A 23,207-nucleotide genomic window follows, 5' to 3' on the forward strand; every position below is an offset into this window, starting at 1 on the left:
ATCTGGTGTTCTAGAATGTATAAAGGGGCAGCACCCAGTCCACTTACAGCAGGAGGAGAGGGAGAGATCCTCTCCTCTCCTCTCCTCTCCTTCAGTGGAAGGGCAAATTGTCCTGAGTATTCAAATTGTACTCCTGTGTTGGGTAAGATTTACTTAATTCTGGGGGAGCAGGGGAGGGTGAGGGCCTCATCGTGGTAGCAATGATGGTGAGGTGGCACTTAAATTGAAAAGAGCACCACCAGTGCTGCTTAGAGCCAGACGCTCGTTCTCTTTACTAGGGGATAAGTGAAACTTGACACGGCTTCTGGATCTCATTTCCAATCCAGGCACCTAAGAGCCATATCTCTGAGCCTTTGGAGAGTAAGTCCATGTCTGCCTGGGCTTCCACAGCAGCTATACTTGGAGCCAGCAGCTGTACTCTATCCTTTCCCTTCCCTTTTCTTTCTTCTCTCCTTTGCCCAGGCTCTACTTCCCCATTTTTCCCTCTTGCTGGGCTCACCCATAGTCTCTTATATTCTTGACTCTTCACTTTCTTCTCCATTTCTGTCCCTGTTTGTTGACAACACTGTCCCTTGTGCATTTACTTGGCCCAAGACAGGAGAGAATTCAACTGGGGGGGGGGTGTAATTGTGTATTTGAAATTCTCCCACTTAAGATCTTTTGTTTCTAACCCCATATTGCCCTTGTTGCATCAGATAAGAATAGTTAGCTCTTGTAAGTTATATTTTTGCTTGGTTGAATGTTGACTTGTATATATGATTGGTGGGCTGCAGTTTAGAAGGGAGTATTTTTGAAAGAGGTATTAAAAGGTAAGATGGTTTGGGCTGGTGTGGATGGCCTTCTGACTTCTCCAAATGCCTAGATATGCAAAGAAGACAGTACATGAAAAATTAAGAATATAGTAGGGGGGGTGGGGGTGGGAGACTGTTGCCATCTAGGTCGATGGAGGACTTTGTGAAGTCAGCTTCTGTTTTGTTCTTGCTGATCATTGAACTTTGAACAAAATGACCTTTTTATCTCTGAGTTTGGAAGACCAGAGGCCCTAGACAAGAAGACCAGAGGCCCTAGACAAGAAGGGGAAACAAGGAGCAGAAAGAGTGAGGCAAGGAGGGGAAAGGACTATTCCATGTGCAGTCCTTGTGTGCAAAGGGCCAACAAAGAATGTCCCCTGCCCTCAAATGACACACCAGTCAAGGCAGAAGGGAAGCAAAGTGCTGTGGCAAATTATGTGCTGAGCTGGGATCCAGGAGTACAGGACCTTCATCTTGGCTCTACCACTAATTAGCTGTGTCCTTGGGTAAGTTTCTTAACCATCTGAACCTCCATTTCTGCTCTTCCTTCACTTGTACCCGTGAGGTTGTGTGGCATGGCCAGGGAAGGAGAGATTCAGAGCACTCAGAAGGAAGGGACCCTTTGGCTGAATCTTGAAGGAAAGCTCTGCTTTGAATACGGGAGAGAAGATTGTGGGGTACATTGAGAACCAGTGGGAGTGGCCCAGGGAATTCAGCAAACAGGTATGCGTAAGGCACTGAGCTGGCTGCTGGGTAGAAAATTGCTATGAATCAGCCCCCTCCCCACCGCGGCAAGCTTTCCAGAGAGTGGGGGAATCTGAGCGGCAGAGCCGAGCGCTGGCAGTGCCTGCAGCTCCTCTCAGCACTAGCCGCCGCCGCCCGCCGGACTGTCGAGCAGGTCACCGCAGCCTTTCCCTGGCCGGACCAAGAGGCTCGCCAAGAGGTAGTGCAGGGGTAACGCACCAGTGGCCTGAGCGCAGGCCACTGCGGGGTGAGAGAGGGAGGTAAGGGCACTTCCACGTGGAAGGCCCGACGTGAGGGAGGGAGAGGAGACCTGAGAGTGTGGAACAAGTTGCCCAGGCTTTTGCGTTCAATGTCTCAAACGTAAGAGCGCGCAAGAAAAGATTTAATTTTTCTAAATCTCAGCTGGGCAGGAAGCAGAGAGTGGTTTCCGCGCGCCGCGGGGCTTTGTTTAACTTTACAGGTTCTGCGCTACCTGGAGCTACCCAGGAGCAGCACCTGCGCAGCGGACTCCAACCCAGCCTAAAGGCCATGCTCTGCAGCGCAGTGGCAGCCAGAGACCCAGGGCAACCCCGAGAGGCAGAGGGCGCACAGTCGGCACAGAGTGTGCACAGTCTTCTGTCCCTAGCTCAGAGCCGAGGGCACGCAGCGGGACGGGTGCTCGGGCAGAGGGTGGGGGGTGGAGACAGGCTCAGTCCCCTGCACTCTGGTGCCCCAAGGCCCTTGGGAAGGCTTGCAGTGGGGGGGCTCTCTCTTCAACTGCGAATAGCAGCCGTGTGGCCCTGTGTCCCGGAGTTAGCTAAGTCCAATGGAAGAATCAAGGACTTTGCAGACGTGAGAGTTGTGTCTCTACAGTGCCCTTAGATAAACAGAATGATAATAATTATGCCAGTTATGTTTCGGGCTTGGAGACGCTCTCTGACTTGCCCAAGGCCACTCAGCTGCTTAGTAACTGAGGAGGCCTCCTGACTCCTGGTCTAGGGATTTTTCTGATTGCGTCATAGCCATGAGAGTGGTCCAATTTTGAATGGGGATGGATGGATGGATGGATGGATGGATAGACAGACAGATATTGATGTTTTTAAAAATATGCTTATTTGAATGTAGTTTTAAAATACCATTCCTGCCATGAAAAACAGGGAAAAACATCTCCCACAGCCTCAGTTCCCTATGACAGCCACTCAGACAGGATTTTGAAAAGAAAACTGACAGAAAATTGGATGCTCGTTGGGGAAGATACAATCAAAGGAGAATAGAGGGGGTGGGAGTAGGGGAACAAAGATGGAGGAGAAGAAGCTCTCAGCACGGATTCTGAGAACTTCCTTATTCTGAAGGTTTCTTTGACATGGTCTCTGTTCAGATGGCTTCCGGGAGTGTCCCCATCAGTCCTTTATTTCTTATGCCCACTCTGTAGAAGACACAGATGTGGTCTGGAGAGGCAAATATTGATGACCCTCCTTTTAATTAAGTCTCATTTCCCTTTTTCCCTCTCTTGTAGTGAGTACATTGGAGAAGGGAATTCTGTGTGTGTGAGTGTGTGTGTGTGTGTGTGTGTGTGTGAGAGAGAGAGAGAGAGAGAGAGAGGAAAATGAATATGTAAGAGAGTGTAAGGGTGTATGTGCGTGTACATGGATGTCTGTGAGTGGGAGTGTGTGTGTGTGTGTGTGTGTGTGTGTCTGAAAGGCAGTGGGTCTCAAAGAGGGAAGCTTTGAGAGGCAAGGTAGATGAGAAGAATGAATCAGAATTTACAGAGTGCAAACTAAAAACTTAGAGCTGACTAGGGATCTGTCCAGTGCTAGTGGGCCTGGGGAAATAGTCAATTCTTAATATTCCTTAAAAGAACAAAGGAAAGGAAACACATTTAAATTAGTGCAGAGAAGGATGATGTTAGAACCATGGGCCTTTCCTGATAGTCTTCAGACACTTGACATTTATGTGACCTTTGACTAGGCTGCAAGATCCCAGGGCAGGAATGGGGACTTTCTACTGCAGATGGCTCTCCCCTTCCCTCCACTATCTCTAGCGTGGGTGGCTTCCATACTGTGCCAAGGAAGCCAAAGTTCAGGACTAAATCCCTTTTGTTGGCCAGTTAGCTTTTATCTACATTGCATAGACTAGACTAATCCCCACATATCACACAGTTAGCTGCCTTGCATCTCTGATCATGAAAGACTCAGTGAAGATACAGTTCATCTTATCCCATCTAGAAGTGTGCTTCCTGCTGACGGTGGGTGAGTACCCATTTTCATCTTCAAAGGGTGATACAGAGGCATTCTTCAGCAGGGAACACTATCTGCCTCATTCCAGATAGTAGCACTTCTGCTAAGTCTTCCCCTCAAGTTTGGCTCTCAGGTATTTTGGAGGGCAATTCCTCACCTTGCTTGCTTGGCATAGTAATGTACCCTTTGGAGAACACTTTCATTCTACCCTATCTTTTATTTTATCTTCACAGCCACACTTAATAGGTACCATGATTCTTATTTTGTAAGGTCATGGATTTGAGGCTCAGAAAAGCAAGATAATTTGCTCTCTGTCAAATAGTTAGTGAGTGTGTAAACTTACATGGAGCGAAGCTGGGATTTGAAGCTAAGTTTCAGTCTATATCTCAGGACCTTGCCAGGATACCATGCTGTCAGATTGGGGATGGGCTGGGGTAAGAAATGTAGTGAGATGAATACACAGGGCTTTTGGTGTCTTTCTCCTCTGTCAACTCCTCTCCTCTACCTTTCATAATAGTCTTTGTTTTTTTTAAAAGAATATATACTATTCCTGTAAATATATATATAATATATATACACACATGCACACACACATATATATAAACACACACACACACACACACACATACATGTCCATGTATCTATCTTTCTTTCTATCTTCGTTTCCCAAGGAATGGCACAGAGCAATGTATAAAAATATCTAAAAAATCCAGCCACCTCCTTAGGAAAGAAGATAGCCTTGGTTTAGACTTTCCAAGTTCCAGGCAGCAGATGCTGGTGATGACTACCAAGAACTGCTATGGTTTGGTGGGAAGGGCAAGGCTTGAGCTGGGGATAGGAAGGGACAGCTGGTTCCCAAATCATGTTCCTCCATGGCATTTTTGTGCAACTTTAGGTAAGTCACAGCCTCTCCAAAGCCTTAGTTTGTTGCTTTTGTAAAATGGGGAGGAAATATCCAACCTACCTCTTTCCCAGGGGTTGTTGTAAGAATAAAGTGGCATGATTCATTTATTCATGAATCACAAATAGCTGTTTTAATTACAAGACTCTCAAGAGCTTATAATCCTATGATTCACCTGACAAACACTTACTGAACACCTATTGTGTGCTAGGGTCTGGAGATAATGGACATATGGAAAGCTTTTAAGAAAATGAAAAGCAGAAGACAAATTAGACATTAAAAACTTTTACCTCCTATTGATAGAACATTTTATTTTTGACTTCTTTCACCACAATTTAATAGAAGGAGCAACCAAAAGGGGAAAAAATGATATGCATGACACAGCTTGTGATGCCAACACTATTATGCACCCTGATACATATTGCAGATAATAGTGAGAATATCTATATCTTGGTGTACTTGATGTCACATTGCCTCGTTTACACTATTCTTTGGGATGTTTATAGCAAAAAAAATGTCTTTCACCATCCTGAGCTTGAGTTGTTTCTTTCATCAATAAAATTTAAAAACAGGATTCCATGGAATGATGACTGTACTTATTTTACAAAGATGCTGTAATATGTGGTGGCTGCCTGCCGTCAGATATGACCTCCCTTGGCTTATGGAATCAGGCTTTGATTATGTGTGTATTGTTTTGATTTCTTTATTTAGCAATGCAGAATCTTGCAGCTAGTGAAAGAAAATATGGGTGCGTCAATGGCAAGAGCTCTGAGACTGAAGAGAACTGGGTTCTTGTCCAAGCTCTGCTGTTAAATTGCTGTCTGGTCTTGGGAAAACCCCTGTCTCTCTGTAAGCCTCAGTTTTCTGACCTGTATAATGGAGGTTTGGGACCAGGTGATGGCTAAGATCCTATTTCTGAAACATTCTAATATTCTAATGTTCCTGAAATTTTCTTATTTTTTTTGAAGCCAGGGCTTTTCTCCATATATTTTAACAGTAATACTACCTCTAGTTTATGACTTTCTGCTATAACATGATGGGCTGACTCAATGTATTGATGAACGCTGTCCCCAGATTTAATTATCTTGGAGCATCATCACCACATTTTATAAAATGAGCCATTTTGCTCATTGCATCAGCAGCCTTTGCTGAAATGGAGGTTATGGGATAACAACTTTAAGGCTAACTCATTAATGCTCCGGGATGAATAAGCTAATGTGTCAGCAGACCAAATTGGTGCCCAAATGTTTTCATATAGAGACCCATATCTCTTTCCCATGTTGTGATATATTAGTTGGGATATCTGTATCCATTGCCGCTGCCTGTAGTCATTTGAATAATGTAGATGCAGTACCTTCTGGGCACCCAGCCCCATTCACTATCAATTTCCTAAACTTTGAGGCACTCTCAGAGGCTTGGAACAAAATTCTAGTGATGCCATAAAGTACCTAATTTATAAGGATTTAAACCATGGCATCAGTGCAGTCCCTGCTTTTTTTTTTTTTTCATAGGTGTTTACTAGTAGGCACTGCATCATTCCTAACTATTTGATGGGGGCAATGGAGTAAATTAGTCCTCCAAATCGTGAAGGCTGTAGATTTATGCCTAGTTGAAACCATTTCAGTCCTCACAATGTTGAAGTGGGTAACCTTTCTGACGTTAATTTGTTTCTCCATCTGTGTGCCGTGCATTTTGGGAGGATGTGAGAAACAGGCCTGATGCCATTCAAGTGTGTTTTCCCTTTTTGTATTGATGGAAACTTGATTTGTGCCTGTCTGCTCTTTGTTCAAATTCTTTCTCTTGGTATCTGCTAATATTCTTGCCTCTTTACTGATCCAAATCAAATCATATGTGTGTGTGTGTATGTATTGTGCTAGTGACAATGTAGAATTGGGTGGTTTGAAAGAAACAAATTTTGAGACATACAGACATTTTATTAATCTGAATAATAACATTTGAAATATTAACCTATGCAGTTACTTTTTCTAAATTTTATAAGATGATTTTTTAAATACTGACTCTGATGAAACTGGAGAATGAAGAAGAAAGATCTATTCCTCAAAATCTCCTAAGATCTCTTTATATAATTCAAATTTAGTGGAGATTGAACAGAGTAGGTTGTTCAATGGATTGATACAAATTCTAATTTTATGTAATTACTTTTGAAACATGATTTTTTTTGTAAACTCTGGCCCTATGCAAAGAACCTTCAATATTAGCATGTTTATTAAAAACCAATGCTAAATATCACATGTAATATTATTAATTCAACTCTCAGACAACCACTGAAATGGATACTGTGTCATTTCACCATTTTATAGAGAAGACCACTGAGACTCAGAGAATTCAACTGACTTTCTTAAGATCACACAGCTAAGAAATCTAGAGTTTGGCTTTGAACTCAGTTCTATTTGGTTCTAACACCAGTACAGGTATTTGTCTAAAGATAGTGTTTCTGCAAATGTTTTGAATTCTAGACTGAAACAGAGCTGGTTTGCTTTCATCTTCCTTTTGAATCTCATGGTCACTTCAGGCTAGTGCCATGGTATAATGAAGGGTCAGGGGAAAACACTTTGGAGCAAGAGAGGTCTGTTGGCACCTCTTTCCTGCAGGGAGCCTCCTTTGTGTTCAGCTTGAAATGTCAGGCCTGAGGATGAGTATTCAAACCTCAAGAACCTGTTATGTGCCTCTCTCATAGTGCTAAAGCCTGCCTACTCATTCCCCCTCCCCACCCCACCCATCTGCTTCTTGTCTGGGGACATTGGTCTTCCTAAATCTGCTTCTGTATTGTATGCTACTGGCACCTTGAGAAGGTTGAAAGCAAGTAAGTCTCTGCCAATTTTTCTGGTAGAACTGTAGCATATAACTGCTCTTAAGTGTAGCCCTGTGTGCTGGAGCAGGGAGGCAATGACAAACGGTTTATTCTAAGGCCTTTGATTTCTTTCGGAATTGTAAGCATCTAGGCTGACTCATCTCTCAAAGGCTTTTCTCTCTCTCTCCTTTTGGGGCTGTTGTTGATTGGGGATTTTACTGTTTGTTCTTACCTTATATTTGTGGGAGAGAAGGGACTGATTTTCATCTTATTTTTGGGTGAAAGAACCAGCACTGCTCTTTGGATGATCAGATCTGGTAAGCTTTGATAAGAAGAAATAACTGAAACTCCAAGACAGGTACAAAAGACGTCTGGATTGGGGAAAGGGAAGAGGGGAGTAATGTTAGAAAAATTAAGCCACAGCTAGGCTGTGTGTCTCAGAATGAGATCCTAGATTAATGGGCTCTGGACCTGCTATTTTGAATGGGGGATTGCTAGAAGCTTAGTCTGGAACTGTGGTTAAATGCATGTGCCTTTGGTTAAAAGGGTCACTTTGCAAGTTGCAGTTTGGTGGTTGGGGTTAGGTGTTCACTTTGGGTCCAGGGGATGGAGCTTTGCAGTTGAAGCTTTAATAGCTATGCTAGGTGTTTTCCTCTTGGCTTAGTTCAAAAGCCATAGGAAAACTCCTCATCTTTTCTCTTACTGCACCTATTTCTGACATCTGTGATCCTGGCTATTAGGGAAAGTGGGCAAAAGAGTTTTGGAGACAAAATTCAAGGTATGGCTTATTTGTTTGTTTGTTTGCTTTTTTGGACAGAGGATAGCTCATCTATTTGGATTATTGCATGATAAACCCTTACTTAACTTTTCTCTCCCAAAGCTGCGTTGCATGATCTTTGAAATTTAAGCTCCCCACCCCCCAAATCATATATAGAATGTCATTGTAGATTCCATGGGAAAGATACATTAAGTAAAGTAGTATGTAGCTACTTCCTTTCTTGGCAAAAGGTTTAGTTCCCCATTTCCTGAATTATCTTTTCTATCAGGAACCAGCCATATTTACCCAAACCATAAACTTGGGAGCTATCCTAAATTGTTTTCTTTCCATTGCAATTAAAGACGTTCCCTAAGCCCTGTCAGTTCCATCCATGAGATTCGTCCCCTACTCCAGCCCTAGTGAGACTGACTTGTGTCAATATCCCTTGCCTCTTAGCTCATCTACCTACTTCCAGCTCTCTACCCAAAACAGGCTTTTTCATGGCTTTCTGTGATTTTTCCAAGGTGCAACCCTGACTCTTTCACTCCCTGCCTAAAACCCTATTGCCTTCAGGAAAAAGTCCAACTCTTTAAGCTGGCTTACAGGGCCATCCATGATCTCATCCCTGCCCATCCAGATTTATCTCCTTCCAGTCCCTTTATACAACTTCAAGAATATGATAGTCTCTCTCCCATCTCTTTTCCTTTGCACAAGCTGTTCTCTCCGGATGCTCCCCTCCTCTGTCTCCAGGCAAACTTAGATGTTTTCTCCTTTCACCTCTCACAGTACTTTGTTTATATCTTGGAGGTCTAACATCACAAGGTTTTGTAAATTGTTGCTAACCTGTGTATCTCCTTCACTGCACTGTTAAATCTTTAAAAAAAGAAATAGTATTACCTTGCTCATCCTTTGAATCTTTGGTGCCTGGCAAAAAGTGGGCAATCAATACAGGTGTTTTTTTTTTTTTTTCTTTAATGAAGGAATGAATGAACAAATGAGTAATAGAGAAAGTGTGGGAAAGGATGCCGTGTGAGGTGCAGGGGCATACCCCGTGGGGGATGCTTTGTAGTCTGGAAGTAGTGTAAGATAGTGGGCACCATGGAGAAGGCACATATAAAATAGGTTTTACCATTAGGCTAAGACAGACTCCACTTTGATCATCAATTCTGTTTAAGGAGTCTCACTAGAAATGGTCTGGAAATGATGTTTGTTGGTTTTGGTACAAATGATTTTTTTATGAAAAAGTAATATAATCAAGTTGTACAAAGTTTGGTAAATAGAGAAAAGGCAACAGGCAAACAAAATCTCACCAGTTAATGCAAATGCTGTTAGCATTTGGGTGCATTTCCTTCAGTCTTTTATTTTTATGCATGCTTTTCTTCATATAGTTGCAATCAAAATTAATACAATTCTGTGTTTTGTATTTGTTGTTTTAAAACTCTTTGTAAATGTCACTTTAATGATTGCATAATTTTTTCATACTGTGGCCATTACAAAATTTATGTAACTAATATCATTGCTGGGCTAGCTTTTTTTCCCCTTTTTTGTTACTATTATGGTTTATGCCCATATGCTTTTCCCTGTCTGTAGGAAGATTTTATTAGGATAGATTCCTAGAAGGGGAGTTACTAGGTCAAAGGGCCTGGGGACGATTTTTGGCTCCAGACCCTCGTGTTCAGTTTGTTTTCTGGAATACTTGTATGAATTTGCAGCTCTCCTAACCTAGATGAAAGTCCTCTTTTTATCCAACCTAGACAGCATCGAGTACCATCAGGGAAAGAAAAAAAAAACCTCCAAAAACATTCTAATTAATTAATTCATGGAAAATACTTTTTTATTTTTGTTTCAAAGTGCTTTTGTCAAAAAATGTTTTTCTCTTTTATTTTTTCTTCATATTTTCTCTCTTCGTACTTTTTTTTTTTCTAATCAGGTTTTCTTTTTCCTGGACTATCTGTTAAGGGCTGATTTTTTGAAGTTGAATTTTTTTTTCTTTTTTAGCAAAAGCAACCAGAGGCTGCTCTGCTAGAGGGTGAAGCCGCCTCCCAGTTTTCCCTCCCCCTCTACCCCCACCCCCATAGTTCTCTCCACCAGGTCCAGTGGCAATTGGATGATGCAGCCTTGATAATCATCCGATTCCAGAATGGGTGGCTGCATTCCTTTTCTGAAGGCAGCAAGGGCACTGTGCCCCAGAATCATGCCCCCTTTGCTGTTGTTGTCCGCCTTCATTTTTTTAGTGAGTGTCTTGGGAGGAGCCCCAGGACACAACTCCGACCGCAGGACGAAGATGGTATCAATACACAGCCTCTCCGAGCTGGAGCGTCTGAAGCTGCAAGAGACTGCTTACCACGAACTCGTGGCCAGACATTTCCTCTCCGAATTCAAACCTGACAGAGGTAAGCTGTACCCCGGAGTGTGGCATCCTCGCCTTCGGGAGAGTGGACCCTCCGGGCAGGACAGGGCGGATTAGGGATCTAGGAGGGAGGGAGGGGCTCACCCCTGATCTCGGACTTGGTCAGTTCTCCTGGCGTCTGGGGAACTGAAGAAGCCAGAGTTGAAGGCTATTTGTTGAATTGTGGAAGGGGTAAAAATTCGTTGAGTTTGGTCGAAGGCTGGGGGTTGAGGGGCAGTAAGACAGAAGGCAGATATCAGGGACAGACAGGTAGAGGGCCGGTGAAGAGACAGACGCACCAGGTGCGGTGCGAGAATAAGGCAGAGCGAGACAGAAGCGCAGAGGGACACTCTGGAGAGAACTGGGAGAGATAAAGACAGCGCGGTCGAGAGACAGAGAGTAGAGGAGATAGCGAGACAGTGTGTGAGAGAGAGACGCTCCTAGCCGGGCGGTGAGCGGGAGGGCGGTGCGGGCGCGGGGGCGGCGGCAGGAGGTGCGCCGCGAGCGCTGCCCACCTCAGCTGGCTGCCAGGGAGCGAGCAGGACGCGGCGCAGGACGAGGTTCGAGCGCACCAGGGAATCTCAGGGGTACGCGCGCGGATTTGGCGGCGGAGCCCAGGCGGGTATCTCGGACCCAGGCGCGCCCCAGAGGTATTGGAAAGTGCTGGGGGTGGCAGCTTCGCTAGGCGCACACGGCGAACGCAGCTTGAATTGAGTGAAGCAAAGGGCTAGGAGCCCCCGCTGGCAGTCACTGATGCCAGATTCGGAGTGCGGGGACAGCCAGGTGTCGCCGCTTCTCCTACCGCAGCGCAGGGAGCCGACGGCAACCTGGTGCGAGCGCGCCCGCAGTAACTTGGCGACCCTCAACCGCGGTGGCGCTGCAGGAGAGCCCCTCCCTCCCTTCTCCTGTTGTGTTATCTGGGGGCTTCAGAGCCCCGGAATTTATGTTTTAAGTGTTGTATTGAGCGACTACGGGTGCGTAGCAAGATGCGCGGTGCGCACGCGGCGCATTAGATTGTCTGGTTTGGTTAAATTCTCGGAGTCTGATACAAGTGAGATAGGCTTGGCCTTGTTAGGTGGGGAAACTGAGGCTCACAGAAAGCTAATTACTTTTCGCCCGCTGGACAGAGCTCGCCTCCTTGCCACCCCCTCCCCTTGCGGCAGGCCAGTGCATTGGGATATTTTAGTCACTTATCAAGTCCTATTTGTAAGTGTATCTTTTCTTTTTCTCTTCCCTTAGCTTTACCTACTGACGGTCCGAACACCTTGGATAAGTGGTTTCTGATTTTGAGAGGACAACAGAGGGGTGAGGGGGCCCTTGTATTTTCTTTAGAAAAGAAATAGAGTGCTAACCTCCTGTGTAGTGTGGCCCTGGCTATTGGAGACTGGGAGGCCTCCACCGTCCCAGGAGACACTCTCTTCAGCTCCCAAACCCCACAGGGGGTGATATCAGGAAATGGCGCAGTAGCTGTAGGTGCTTGGCGGGGTCCTCTCAGACCTTTCTGGTGGACTCACCCGACACAGATAAACCCGAAGAAATCGCCCTCTTTGCCTCAAGGTAGTCACCCCCAGGGAAAATTTAAGGCAGGGACCTCGAGCCTCGTCGGGGTGGTTGAGTGGAGCTGAGTCCTTTCGCCAAACCACTGCGGGGTCTTTTTGGCTAGCTCCCCAGGGAGGGGCGCTGCGGGTCTGGAGAGGTGGGGTTGGCTGCGAGTGGTTGCTGGGAGGAGTGCTACAGCCCCTGCAGTTCCTCCGGATTTAAGCGCTGCGAGGCTTTGACGTTTCTCATTCTTTCTCTCCGTGGCTCCTCAGCTGTATCACTCAAGACATTTGGCATTCGCCTGGAAGAGGTCCTGGTGAACGAGTTTACCCGCCGCAAACAACTTGAACTAACAGCCGCGATGCAGGTTGAAGAAGCCACCGGTCAGGCTGCGGGCCGTCGTCGGGGAAACGTGGTGCAAAGGGTGTTTGGCCGCATCCGGCGCTTTTTCAGTCGCAGGCGGAATGAGCCCACCTTGCCCCGGGAGTTCACTCGCCGTGGGCGTCGAGTGAGTTAAACCCTCCAGGTTTCAGGCAGGGGCCTCTCCTGAGGTATGCAGGAATGTGAGGCCGGAGGGTCAAGGCCTGTGCCCTCAGAGGCAGGGGGGAGCTGAACACAATATGTTAAAGTGCTGTCCTTGGCTTGCCACAAAGGGAATGTATCCTGTTCTGAATGTCATACATACAGTACTCAGGAAGGTCCTAATTGACTCTCTTTATTTCCCATTTTAAAATAATCTGGATTTCTCCACAGGGTGCGGTGTCTGTGGATAGCCTGGCTGAGCTGGAAGACGGGGCCCTGCTGCTGCAGACCCTGCAGCTTTCAAAAGTTTCCTTTCCGATTGGCCAACGACTTCTGGGATCCAAAAGGAAGATGAGCCTCAATCCGATTGCGAAACAAATCCCCCAGGTTGTTGAGGCTTGCTGCCAATTCATTGAAAAACATGGTAAGGGAGCTGCAAATAGGTAAATCAAGGAAGGAGGCAAAGGGAAAGGAGGGATGTTCTAGAAATGGGGAGAGAAAGGAGGTCGAGGATGAAGGGCTTGGATAACATTCCCCTGACACCCAGTGGAGGTCGGGATGCGGGAGTGGGGGTGGGGGGAAGAAAGGAAATGCCATGGGAAAGGAATTCAGAGATGCTTAGCATCCCCTGGTCTTTTCTTTCAGGCATAAGCACAGTGGGGATTTTTACCCTTGAATACTCCGTGCAGAGAGTGCGTCAGGTAAATTGGTTATGTTTACATGTTTGTTCCTCCAATAAGAAAGAGCAGGAGGAGATGGAGTTCCCCCATAGACCTGACTACCTGGTGGGGGGAGGAGCAGGGTCTTCTTTGCAGCCCCCAGGCCCACCATATTGCCAGCTACTTCCACTGAAGCCTGGAACCTGTTGAAGGAATGACCAAGATGGAGCCTGTGGTGGGCCAGGCAGATAGTCCATGTCTTCTCCTTTTCCTAGCTCCGTGAAGAATTTGATCAAGGTCTGGATGTAGTGCTGGATGACAATCTGAATGTCCATGATGTGGCTGCACTCCTCAAGGAGTTTTTCCGTGACATGAAGGACTCTCTGCTGCCAGATGATCTGTACATGTCATTCCTCCTGACAGCAAGTGAGTCTTCTGACCTCCCTAGTAGGGCAAGGAAAGGAAATATTATTGGGGTCTAGGGGTTCTAGGGACAGAGCTCAGGCTGGAGGACTTCGAAGAACTAAGGCAGAATGAACATAAGAAGATGAAAAAACCTCTCCAGAACATATACAATTATTATTTGTCAATTAAAAATAAAATGTTAATAAAACTTATTTGGGTTACTTTCTTTGTATTTCAAAATGTTCCATTATAAGTCTGTTGCTTGGATATTTCTCTAGAGCTTCTTGAAGATTGTGTGCCCTCTCAGGCCAAAAACAAAAAACAAACAAACAAACAAACAAACAAACAAAAAAAAACCAGGTTCTGTAGAGGAGGTCTTGTTTTTATGGGAACACTTCTTGCTTTCAGAGTTCCTGAGCTGAAATGCTTTGGAAATGAACAAAGGCAAGATGCCTGGGTACTTTCTCCATAACTGCCAGCAAGTTTCAAGCAGAATCTCACCTCCCTTGGTATCAGTCTGTGACCAAGACTATCCCCCTGAGACAGTCCCTGTTTTCCTTCCTCTAGCTTTAAAGCCCCAGGATCAGCTTTCTGCCCTGCAGTTGCTGGTCTACCTGATGCCACCCTGCCACAGTGATACCCTGGAGCGTCTGCTGACAGCCCTTCATAAAATCACTGAGAACTGCGAGGACTCAATTGGCATTGATGGACAGTTGGTAAAAAGATCTGGGAAAGAGTAGTGAAAACTGTAGTATGGGACATATGTGGGAGTATATCAGCAAGAGGGTGGATGGAGAAGAGAGAGAGAAACAAGAATAAAAAGAGACATATTCATTTGTACAACTCCCAGTACTACCTCAGCGTCAATCACTTTCTGCTTTCCTTTACCTAGGTCCCAGGCAACCGTATGACTTCCACCAACTTGGCCTTGGTGTTTGGATCTGCTCTCCTGAAAAAGGGAAAGTTTGGCAAGAGAGAGTCCAGGAAAACAAAGCTGGGGATTGATCACTATGTTGCTTCCGTCAATGTGGTCCGTGCCATGATTGATAACTGGGATGTCCTCTTCCAGGTAGGTGCAAGTTTTGGATGCACTTGTTTTACACATCCCTCTCCTGTTCACAAGGCAAGGCACAGTTGTGCCTGCATCTTTAAGGGTAGCCAAAACAGGCAGCCACAAAATCAACCAGTCTAGAAATTCCTCCAGTCTAGAAATTCCTCCCACATTAGCTGGCCTTGGTACCTTTAGTACTGGGTACCTGAAAGAGATGAGTATAAATGAAAAGGTGTTGTGTAATGATGGCTAATGTTGCTAATTCTACCCTCAGGTGCCTCCCCACATTCAGAGGCAGGTTGCTAAGCGTGTGTGGAAGTCCAGCCCGGAAGCACTTGATTTTATCAGACGCAGGAACTTGAGGAAGATCCAGTGAGTGTTTTTTGGGTTTGTTTATGCTTAGCCTGAAGCACCTTCCACTATGGGGTTTTCCAACTCCAGACCATCTTTATATTAAGTAATGCAAGTACACAAACTGACTTTTTCAAAATCCTTCCTATTCAGGAGTGCACGCATAAAGATGGAAGAGGATGCACTACTTTCTGATCCAGTGGAAACCTCTGCTGAAGCCCGGGCTGCTGTCCTTGCTCAAAGCAAGCCTTTTGATGAAGGTCAGTTCCCTGCTGGAGGTCAGACCCTTGCCGAAGGTCAGATTCAGAGGTTCAGAATCCAAAGGCAATTCAGTTTCATAAAGATGCAGATGTTGCATTCCCTGTAGATACCACTCTCCTTAAAAACAAGTCTCAGCCTAGCCAAGTCATGAACTACAAGTCCTCCCCAGAGGTGTTGAAGAGCAACACCTGCTTTCTCTCTTCCATGCAGTGCTGTAAACTTTCAGCTCTAGCTTTGTTACTCATTTGCTTGGTAAAATTAGTCAGGTTACTTGCAGAGTGGTGGAGGTTATTAGGAGGTCGCCCTCTTACCCGTCTCCTTGGTGGTATTATACATTCCCTCTGAGCACAGGGTATCTGTCTTACTCTTTCTCTTTCCTAACTCAGCTCTTTTCCCAGTTCCCACAGTGGTCCTAGATTCAGAGATCTGTGTTCTGCTGTCAGGCTGTAGTATTCTTACATGTCAAATGCGGATAATCATTCCTGTCCTACCTTCTTGCCTCATACTGTATTTGAAACTCAAAATTAGGTCTTAGTGCCTTGGGTGCTGTGCAAAGTACAAGGTCTAGAAACATAAGGAGTTAACATTGTTACTATTTTCCAGGTTCCTCTGAGGAGCCAGCTGTGCCTCCCGGCACTGCCTGTTCCCATGACGATGAGGAAGGAGCGGGTAACCCCCCCATTCCGGAGCAAGACCGCCCATTGCTCCGTGTGCCCCGGGAGAAGGAGGCCAAAACTGGCGTCAGCTACTTCTTTCCTTAGATGATTTTCCTTCTATAAGGTGCCAGACAGGGGAAAAGAGTTGGGGTAGATCTGGGATGTCACAGGAAACATTAAGGAGAGAGTTGAAGGTAAAGATCTGAAGGTAAGAGGGAGTTCCACCTGATGCTCGGGTCAGGATGAGAATTCCAAACACACCGCCAGCCCCTTCACTGGGGATGCTTGGTCTCTTCAGCTGGTAAAAGCAGAGACATTTCTGTGTCATGCCCAAGCTCCCCGGCGCTGCCTTGCCTTTCTCTTTTACCCCTGATCTTGGCTTTCTCTCTCTCTCTGCAGACTTCCCTTTAATTGATGTGACATTTGTGGTAAACACCTTTCCCAGGGAACCTCAGAAATCTTGAGGTGCTTTCCCTTCCCCAAATGGGATTGCATGATTTCCCTGACTTTCCTACCCTCCTCCCAAGAGCTCAGTTGGAAAGGCCCTCAAGAGGCATGCTAGAACATTAGGTCAGCCTACTGACAACTGACAAACAATTCATGCGAAATCATGTCACACCAATGCATAGCCGTGTCCCTGCAGCAATTCCACCGCCTTAGGATTTCCCCCTCCAAATTATTCAGACCAATGGCTTGCCAAACGGCCTCTCCCAAAATTCTGTGCAGTTTTGCTCAGGTCACGCCAACAGGGAAACCTCAAGTGTAGATCTAATTAGTGTTTCTGGCATCCAAAGTTAGAGGAAAAATTAGATTTTATTACCTGGATCTGCGTTAAAGACAATTGATGTTCACACCCTGTTGTCAGCAAAACAGCTAGTTAGGTAAGGACACATAGTTCCAAGTAGCTAAAGTCACCTGATTATAAATGTTCTTAACTATCGTCTCTGTAATTCCTTTATACAAGACAATACAAAATTGCGGGACATGCTCTAGTAACACGCAGATATGGGTTACATATGACATTCAAAATTATAGCTGATATTATGGTAACAACTGCTAAGGTCCATAGAATGAAGAATGTATTGTATTGAGGGATAGAAATTGATCATATAATGGGTAACAACTGCTGAGCTCAAAGATTGTGATTGTTAAAACTTCTCTGGCATTTAATCATTAATAAACATCTGTATTGTGACAGCAGCATATTCATTGCTTACTGTGTTTTTTTTTTTTTTTCTTTTAATTTGAGGAGTGGGTTGGAAGCTCTGAGTAGAGAGCTGAAGGGGTAAAGGAGAGGTGAACAGAAATAAAGAGGAAAGGGTGATGTAGAATAAGAGAAGAAGATGACATGGGATAAAGGGAAGGGGGTGACATGAAATGAGGGGGTGGATTGATGTGTAATAAAGAGGAGGGAGTGAAGTGGGAAAAAGGGAGTAGGGTGATTAGGGGTAAAGGGGAGGGAATAGAGTAGAATAAGTGGGAGGGGAGACATGGAATAGAGAGGGAATGACATGGGATAAAGGGAAGGGGTGACATGGAATGAGGGGTGGAGTGAGGTGGAATAAAGGGGAGAGGATGATATGGAATAAAGGGGAGGGGCTGATGTGGAATAAATGGGGGGTGAGGTGGAATAAAGGGAAGTAAAATAGAATAAAGGGGAAGGGCTATAATGGAATAAAGGGGGTGGAAGTATTAATATTAAAGTAGAAAAGGTTAAGGGGAGATGAAGGAGAAGTAGGGGAAGCAAAGGAAGCTTAAGAGGAGAGCCTATAAGGGAGAAGGGAGTGAAATAAATGAGGAGACCACTAGGTATTTTCAACTGAGAAATTCCCCCTGAATCAGTGAAAAACAAAATCCTAGAAACATCGGCAGACATATGACTTCCAAGGGTCAGAGGAAGAACACACTGCTGTCTGATTGATAAGACTTCCAACTTTTCTTGAAAACTTATGGCTTCATGACATACTTGGAAATTTTCCATGTTAGATACAGGGCCTTAGAAAGTGGAATGGTTTGTGTTATTTACTTTTACACACTTTGCTTTAGGATATTTGCTTGCATAGAGCTTTACAGACTGAAGATTTGTAGCATTGTCCCCTCCTACACTAATACATTCTGTAAATAATAATAATCATGATAGTTAACACATGTCAAGGTCTTACAAAGTGTCTGACACTATTAAAAACTTTACGTTCATCATTTAATTTAATATTCACAATGACACTATGAGATATATGCTACTGTCATCTTCAATTTATTCTCGAAGAAAATGAGGTACAGAGAGGTTAAATAGCCTGCCCAAATTACACAGTTTGTTAGTGGAAAAACAGCCAGTCTTTAAAGTTGGATTGTTTAAATACTAAATTATACTGGCCCATTCATCTTGGGATTTTGCCTCTGACTCAAAGATGCATTGTGATGTCTGCAGCCATTTTTTTATATTGGGGTTTGCTTTTCAACAAGCAAATTTCAGGTTTCTTCCTTACAGGTCCTTTCTCTCCAGAAAGGACAGGCTATTAGACAATAACTGATATTTCAGGCAGATTCTAGCAGTTATACCTGGGGCTTACAGATATCAGGCAGAAGAAAATGTAGGAGCTCACCCATTCCAACCTTCTTGTTATATGAATAGTCACACTAGGGCTCAGACTTGGGAAAGGTCAGAGATCTGGAGTAAGATTCAGACAGACCTTCTGACTGCATTTCCAGGACTTTGCGGGGTCAAAAAAGTAAAATGTGTCCTGTGAAAAGTTTACGTGTGCTTTCATCATTCAGCTTCAAAACAAACAAACCAGATAACAAAGAAGAAAGTAGATTATTTGAAAACATTACCTTCACTCTCTGGCCTTCCCTGAAACCAGGTTTTCTCCTAATCTTACATTTTTTTCCCAGTGCCAATTCCTAACCAGCCCCAGGGACTGGGCCTGAGAGTGGTTGTAGATGTAGGCATTATCCTTGCTGTTCTCCACACTGTAAGGACCCAGCTCATAGGCTTCCTGACACTCCAAGTTCTGTCCTTATTCTGGGTGCCGCCAACAATCTACACATGGAAGACTTACCCCATATACCCTGGCCTCACACCTCTCTGACCTTTAACTTCTTAGTACCTTAACCACTCCCAGTCACTTGGCATCACTGGGCGTGGCTTCATCTCCATATCCCACGGAGGCCCAAATCTTCTAATGAAGGCTGGGTCCATGCCATTTGCTCTTTGGCTTCCCTGAGGGGTCCAGTGCCCAAAACCTTCCTTTTCTTTTCACTATTTTCCCTGTCCAGCCAAAATTTGGGGCATATTGATTTAGTATTAACTGCCTCATCATCCCCTTGCCCTCCAAATGCCACATCTGCACTATTTAGCCTCAGTTTTGGGTCTTTCCAAACAAATGTTTTCTCCGATTCCATAATAACCACTGTGGGAGAAAGGAGCAGCACGCCAAGAATTTCCACCCTCAGCTGGCCCTTCTGGCCACCCTGCAATCCTTTCACACACCCCAGGACATCTCTTTCCCCAATTTTCCTCCTATCTGTACTCCAAGTTTTTTCATCACTCCTCTCAAACAACAGCCCCTTTCACTCTACCCTCACCACACCCCATACCATGGCTCAGACTCCTACTTCATGAAGGAGATTGAGGCTAACTTCAGCTCCTTGCCCCTACACCTACAAAGGTCTTTTTGGCTTCACTAACTTTCACTTCATATTGCATAGCACTACTTCTTATTATATAGCACTCCTTCAGCGTAGAAGTTCCTATTCTAGTTTCTTTTCCCTTGCTCTGTCTCTCCTCCGCTTTCCTTCTCCATTACCCTCAACCCTAAAACCTTGCTTACACTATTATCTCAGTTCTCTTGCTTGATTTTTAAATCTCTCCTTCTCTACTAGTTTACTTACTTCAAGATATTCTTATGATCAAGTGTTTCCCATCTTAGAAACAATTCCTTGATCCATCACCACCCTGTAACAATTACTATATTGCTCTTTTTGCCAAGTTCATTGAAAGAAGAGTCTATTCTATTCTGTATCTTCCTTCTTTTTTTTTTTTTTTTTTTTTTTTTGAGACAGGGTCTCATCTGTGTCACCCAGGCTGGAGTGCAGTGGCATGACTGTGATTCAATGCAACCCCTGCCTCCTGGGCTCATGCTGTCCTCCTCCCTCAGCCTCCCAAGTAGCTTGGGCTGCAGGCACATGCTTCCATGCCCAGCTAACTTTTCCTGTATTTTTTGTAGAGATGGGGTTTTGCCATGTTGATCAGGCTGGTATTGAACTCTTGAGCTCAAGTGATTCGCCCACCTCAGCCTCCCAAAGTGCTGGGATTACAGGCGTGAGCCACCATGCCTGGTCTCTATCTTCCTTCTTACCTCCCATTTATTCTTCAGTCCATACCAATCAGGCTTCTATTCCCACTACTCTAATAAAATGGTGGCAAAAGCCACCATCAATAACCTATTATTACATTCAGTAAACATTGGTAGTACACTTATTTTCCTCCATCTCAGTGACACCACCACACCACCATCTCCTGATGTTTTACTTATATTTTTAAAATTAAACATTTTTATTTGAGATAATTGTAGGTTCACATGCAGTTTTAAGAAACAATACAGAGAGGTCCTGTATATCCTCTACCCAGTTTCTCCAGTTGTACTACCTTGTAAAGCTACAGTACAATATCACAACTAAGATATTGACATTGATACAGTCCAGATACAGCAAAGTTCCATCATCATGAGAATTCCTCCTGTTGCCCTTTTATAGTAAAATAGACAAATCTACCTTTCATTCCCACCACTCCCTTTCCTAACCCCTGGTAAATAACCTGTCATCCATTTTTACAATTTTGTCATGTCAAGAATGTTATATAAATGGAATCATACATATGTGAGCTTTTGGGAGTGGCTTTTTTTTTACTCAACATGATTACTTTGAGATTCATCCAGGTTGTGTGTAGCAGTACTTCATCTCTTTTTATTGCTGAGTAGTATTTCATGGTATAGATGTACCATAGTTTGTTTAACCACTCACCTACTGGAGGACATTTTGGCTGTTTCTCCAGTTTGGGGCTATTATAAATAAGACCACCATGAACATTCGTGTACAGAATTTGAGTGGACATATGTTTTCAGTTTTCTGGATGAATGCCCAGCTGTGCAATTACTGGTCGCACACAATTGCATGTTTAGTTTTATAAGAAACTGACAAACCACTTTCCAGAGTAGTTACACAACTTTATATTCACACCATCAATGTATCTGCATGCTTGCTAGCATTTGGTCTTGTCACTATTTCTTTCTATCTTGCCCATCATTATAGTTGTGTGGCGATATCTCATTGTGGTTTAAATTTGTATTTATCTGATGCTTAATGACATTGAACATCTTTTATGTGTTTATTTGCCATTTGCATAGTCGTCAGTGAAATGTCTGTTCATGTGGATATCTAATTGCTCTGGCATCGATTGTTGAAAAGACTATTTGTTCTCCATTGAATTGCTTTTGTGCCACTCCTTGCATGATTTCTGGTGAGAAGTCCACTATAATTCTTATCCTTGTTCCTTTATAGGAAAGGATTTTCCCCTCTGGCTTCTTTCATGACTTTCTCATTACCTTTGGTTTTCTGCAGCTTGAATATGATATGCTTAAGTATGACTTTTAGCAATTTATATGGTGTCACCTGAACTTCTGGGATGTGTGGCTTTATGTCTATCGTTGATTTTAGAAACTGATGTACCGTTATTATTTCAAATCTTTCTTCTGTTTCTTTCTCTCTCCTCTTTCTGGTAATCTATTTACACATGTTACGTCATGTGAAAATGTCTCATAGTTCTTGGATGCTCTTTTCTTTTTTCATTTTTTTTTAAATTTTAGTTTAAGAAGTTTCTGTTGACCTATCTTCAAGATTACTCATTCTTTCCTTGGCCGTGCCCTTTGTACTGATGAGCCCATTAAAAGCATGTTTCATTTCTGCTAGTGTTTTTTCATTTTTGGCATTTAAAAATTCTTACTTAGAATTCCCATCTCTCTCCTTACATGATTAATCTGTTCTCACATGTTGTCTACTTTTTTTGATTAAAGCCCTTAGCATATTAACCATAGTTATTTTAAACTTCTGTCTGATAATCCCACATTTATATCAGTCTTGTTCTGATGCTTGCCTTGTCTCTTCAGACTATGATTTTTCATGCCTTTTGGTGTGCCTTGTAATTTTTGTTAAAAGCTGAACATATTGTATCTGATGTCAGGAATTAAGGTAAGTAAACCTCTAGTCTGAGGATTCATGTTAATCTGGCAAGAATTGGGCTTTGTGTAATCTTTTTTGTAACTATCGGTGCCTCAGGCTTAAACTTTTCTAGTGTTCTTGTTTTTGTCTCCCCAATTAACATTGTGCTTTCCTAAGTACTCCTCTGAGAGAGAGTCTGTGTCTTGCAGTTCTTTCGATTGTAACTCACTATTATAATACTGGAGCCCTGTTGGTATGGTGTTAAGGTGTGGATCAGGGGATATTTTATAATCTTCCAATTACATCTGTCTTTTAATGGATCTGTGTCTTTGGAATGTGACTTTTACAAGTATTTCTTTAATGACAGAGCTTTTCCCCTCCTGTCTCCTGTTCCATTCTTTGCCTGCAGTGTTTCCAATCTATTTCTTTAACAGTCTGATCCTTGTTTACTATTTTTCCCTCAGGTGAGACAGGAAGGCTGGAAGATGCGGGAGTGTAGAGGAATTCTCTTCTCTCAGCTAGGATAAAGTTTCAGAATTATGTTGGAGAGTTAGCATTTGTTATGGAGAGGGCTCTAGATGTATTTCAGAATGGTTACTCTTCTACTATCTCTCCAGTGCCATAAGGAGACTTTTCTTGGATCCTGTGTCCTCATTGTAAGAACCTGATGGGGTTCCTAGAAGGGAAAGTAGATTAAAAAATGTGAAGATCCTCCTAAGACTGTGGATCCTATGAGTTTCTGACTCTCATAGTAGTCCACACTCAGCCTTTTAGCAATTTTTCAGAACTACCGTTTAAATGTTTTTACCATCTTATGGTTCCAGTAGCTTCTGTTTTAGTTAAGCAGATTTCAGTTGCTGTAGATTTTTGAACGTGGCTTTCTCTCCAGATTTAGAGATGGTAGTTTGCCCTGTGACCTCAGTTATCTGATGGGGTC

General features: G+C 43.9%; 1 protein-coding gene across 5 annotated transcripts in view; it reads left to right on the forward strand.

Annotated features, from left to right (window-relative positions):
- ARHGAP36 (Rho GTPase activating protein 36) overlaps positions 1 to 17,259 on the forward strand; it is a 30,216-nt gene extending 12,957 nt beyond the window's left edge. The window contains exons 1-12 of one of the 5 annotated variants that reach the window (XM_033200975.1): positions 7,442 to 7,603; positions 10,456 to 10,614; positions 11,850 to 11,915; positions 12,422 to 12,657; positions 12,903 to 13,095; positions 13,317 to 13,372; positions 13,606 to 13,756; positions 14,303 to 14,451; positions 14,628 to 14,804; positions 15,061 to 15,158; positions 15,291 to 15,397; positions 16,002 to 17,232. In XM_033200975.1, the coding sequence (XP_033056866.1) occupies positions 10,506 to 10,614; positions 11,850 to 11,915; positions 12,422 to 12,657; positions 12,903 to 13,095; positions 13,317 to 13,372; positions 13,606 to 13,756; positions 14,303 to 14,451; positions 14,628 to 14,804; positions 15,061 to 15,158; positions 15,291 to 15,397; positions 16,002 to 16,159 (1,500 nt within the window). In that variant the 5' untranslated portion in view covers positions 7,442 to 7,603; positions 10,456 to 10,505 and the 3' untranslated portion in view covers positions 16,160 to 17,232. Of the gene's footprint in view, positions 1 to 7,441; positions 7,604 to 10,219; positions 10,615 to 11,129; positions 11,198 to 11,849; positions 11,916 to 12,421; positions 12,658 to 12,902; positions 13,096 to 13,316; positions 13,373 to 13,605; positions 13,757 to 14,302; positions 14,452 to 14,627; positions 14,805 to 15,060; positions 15,159 to 15,290; positions 15,398 to 16,001 lie in introns of those variants that run through there. The other 4 variants (XM_033200974.1, XM_033200972.1, XM_033200973.1 and 1 more) reach the window with 4 other exon arrangements.
- The last annotated feature ends 5,948 nt before the right edge of the window (positions 17,260 to 23,207 follow it).

This window comes from Trachypithecus francoisi, unplaced genomic scaffold (assembly GCF_009764315.1).
Source record: "Trachypithecus francoisi isolate TF-2019V2 unplaced genomic scaffold, Tfra_2.0 Lachesis_group6, whole genome shotgun sequence".
Taxonomy (NCBI): domain Eukaryota; kingdom Metazoa; phylum Chordata; class Mammalia; order Primates; family Cercopithecidae; genus Trachypithecus; species Trachypithecus francoisi.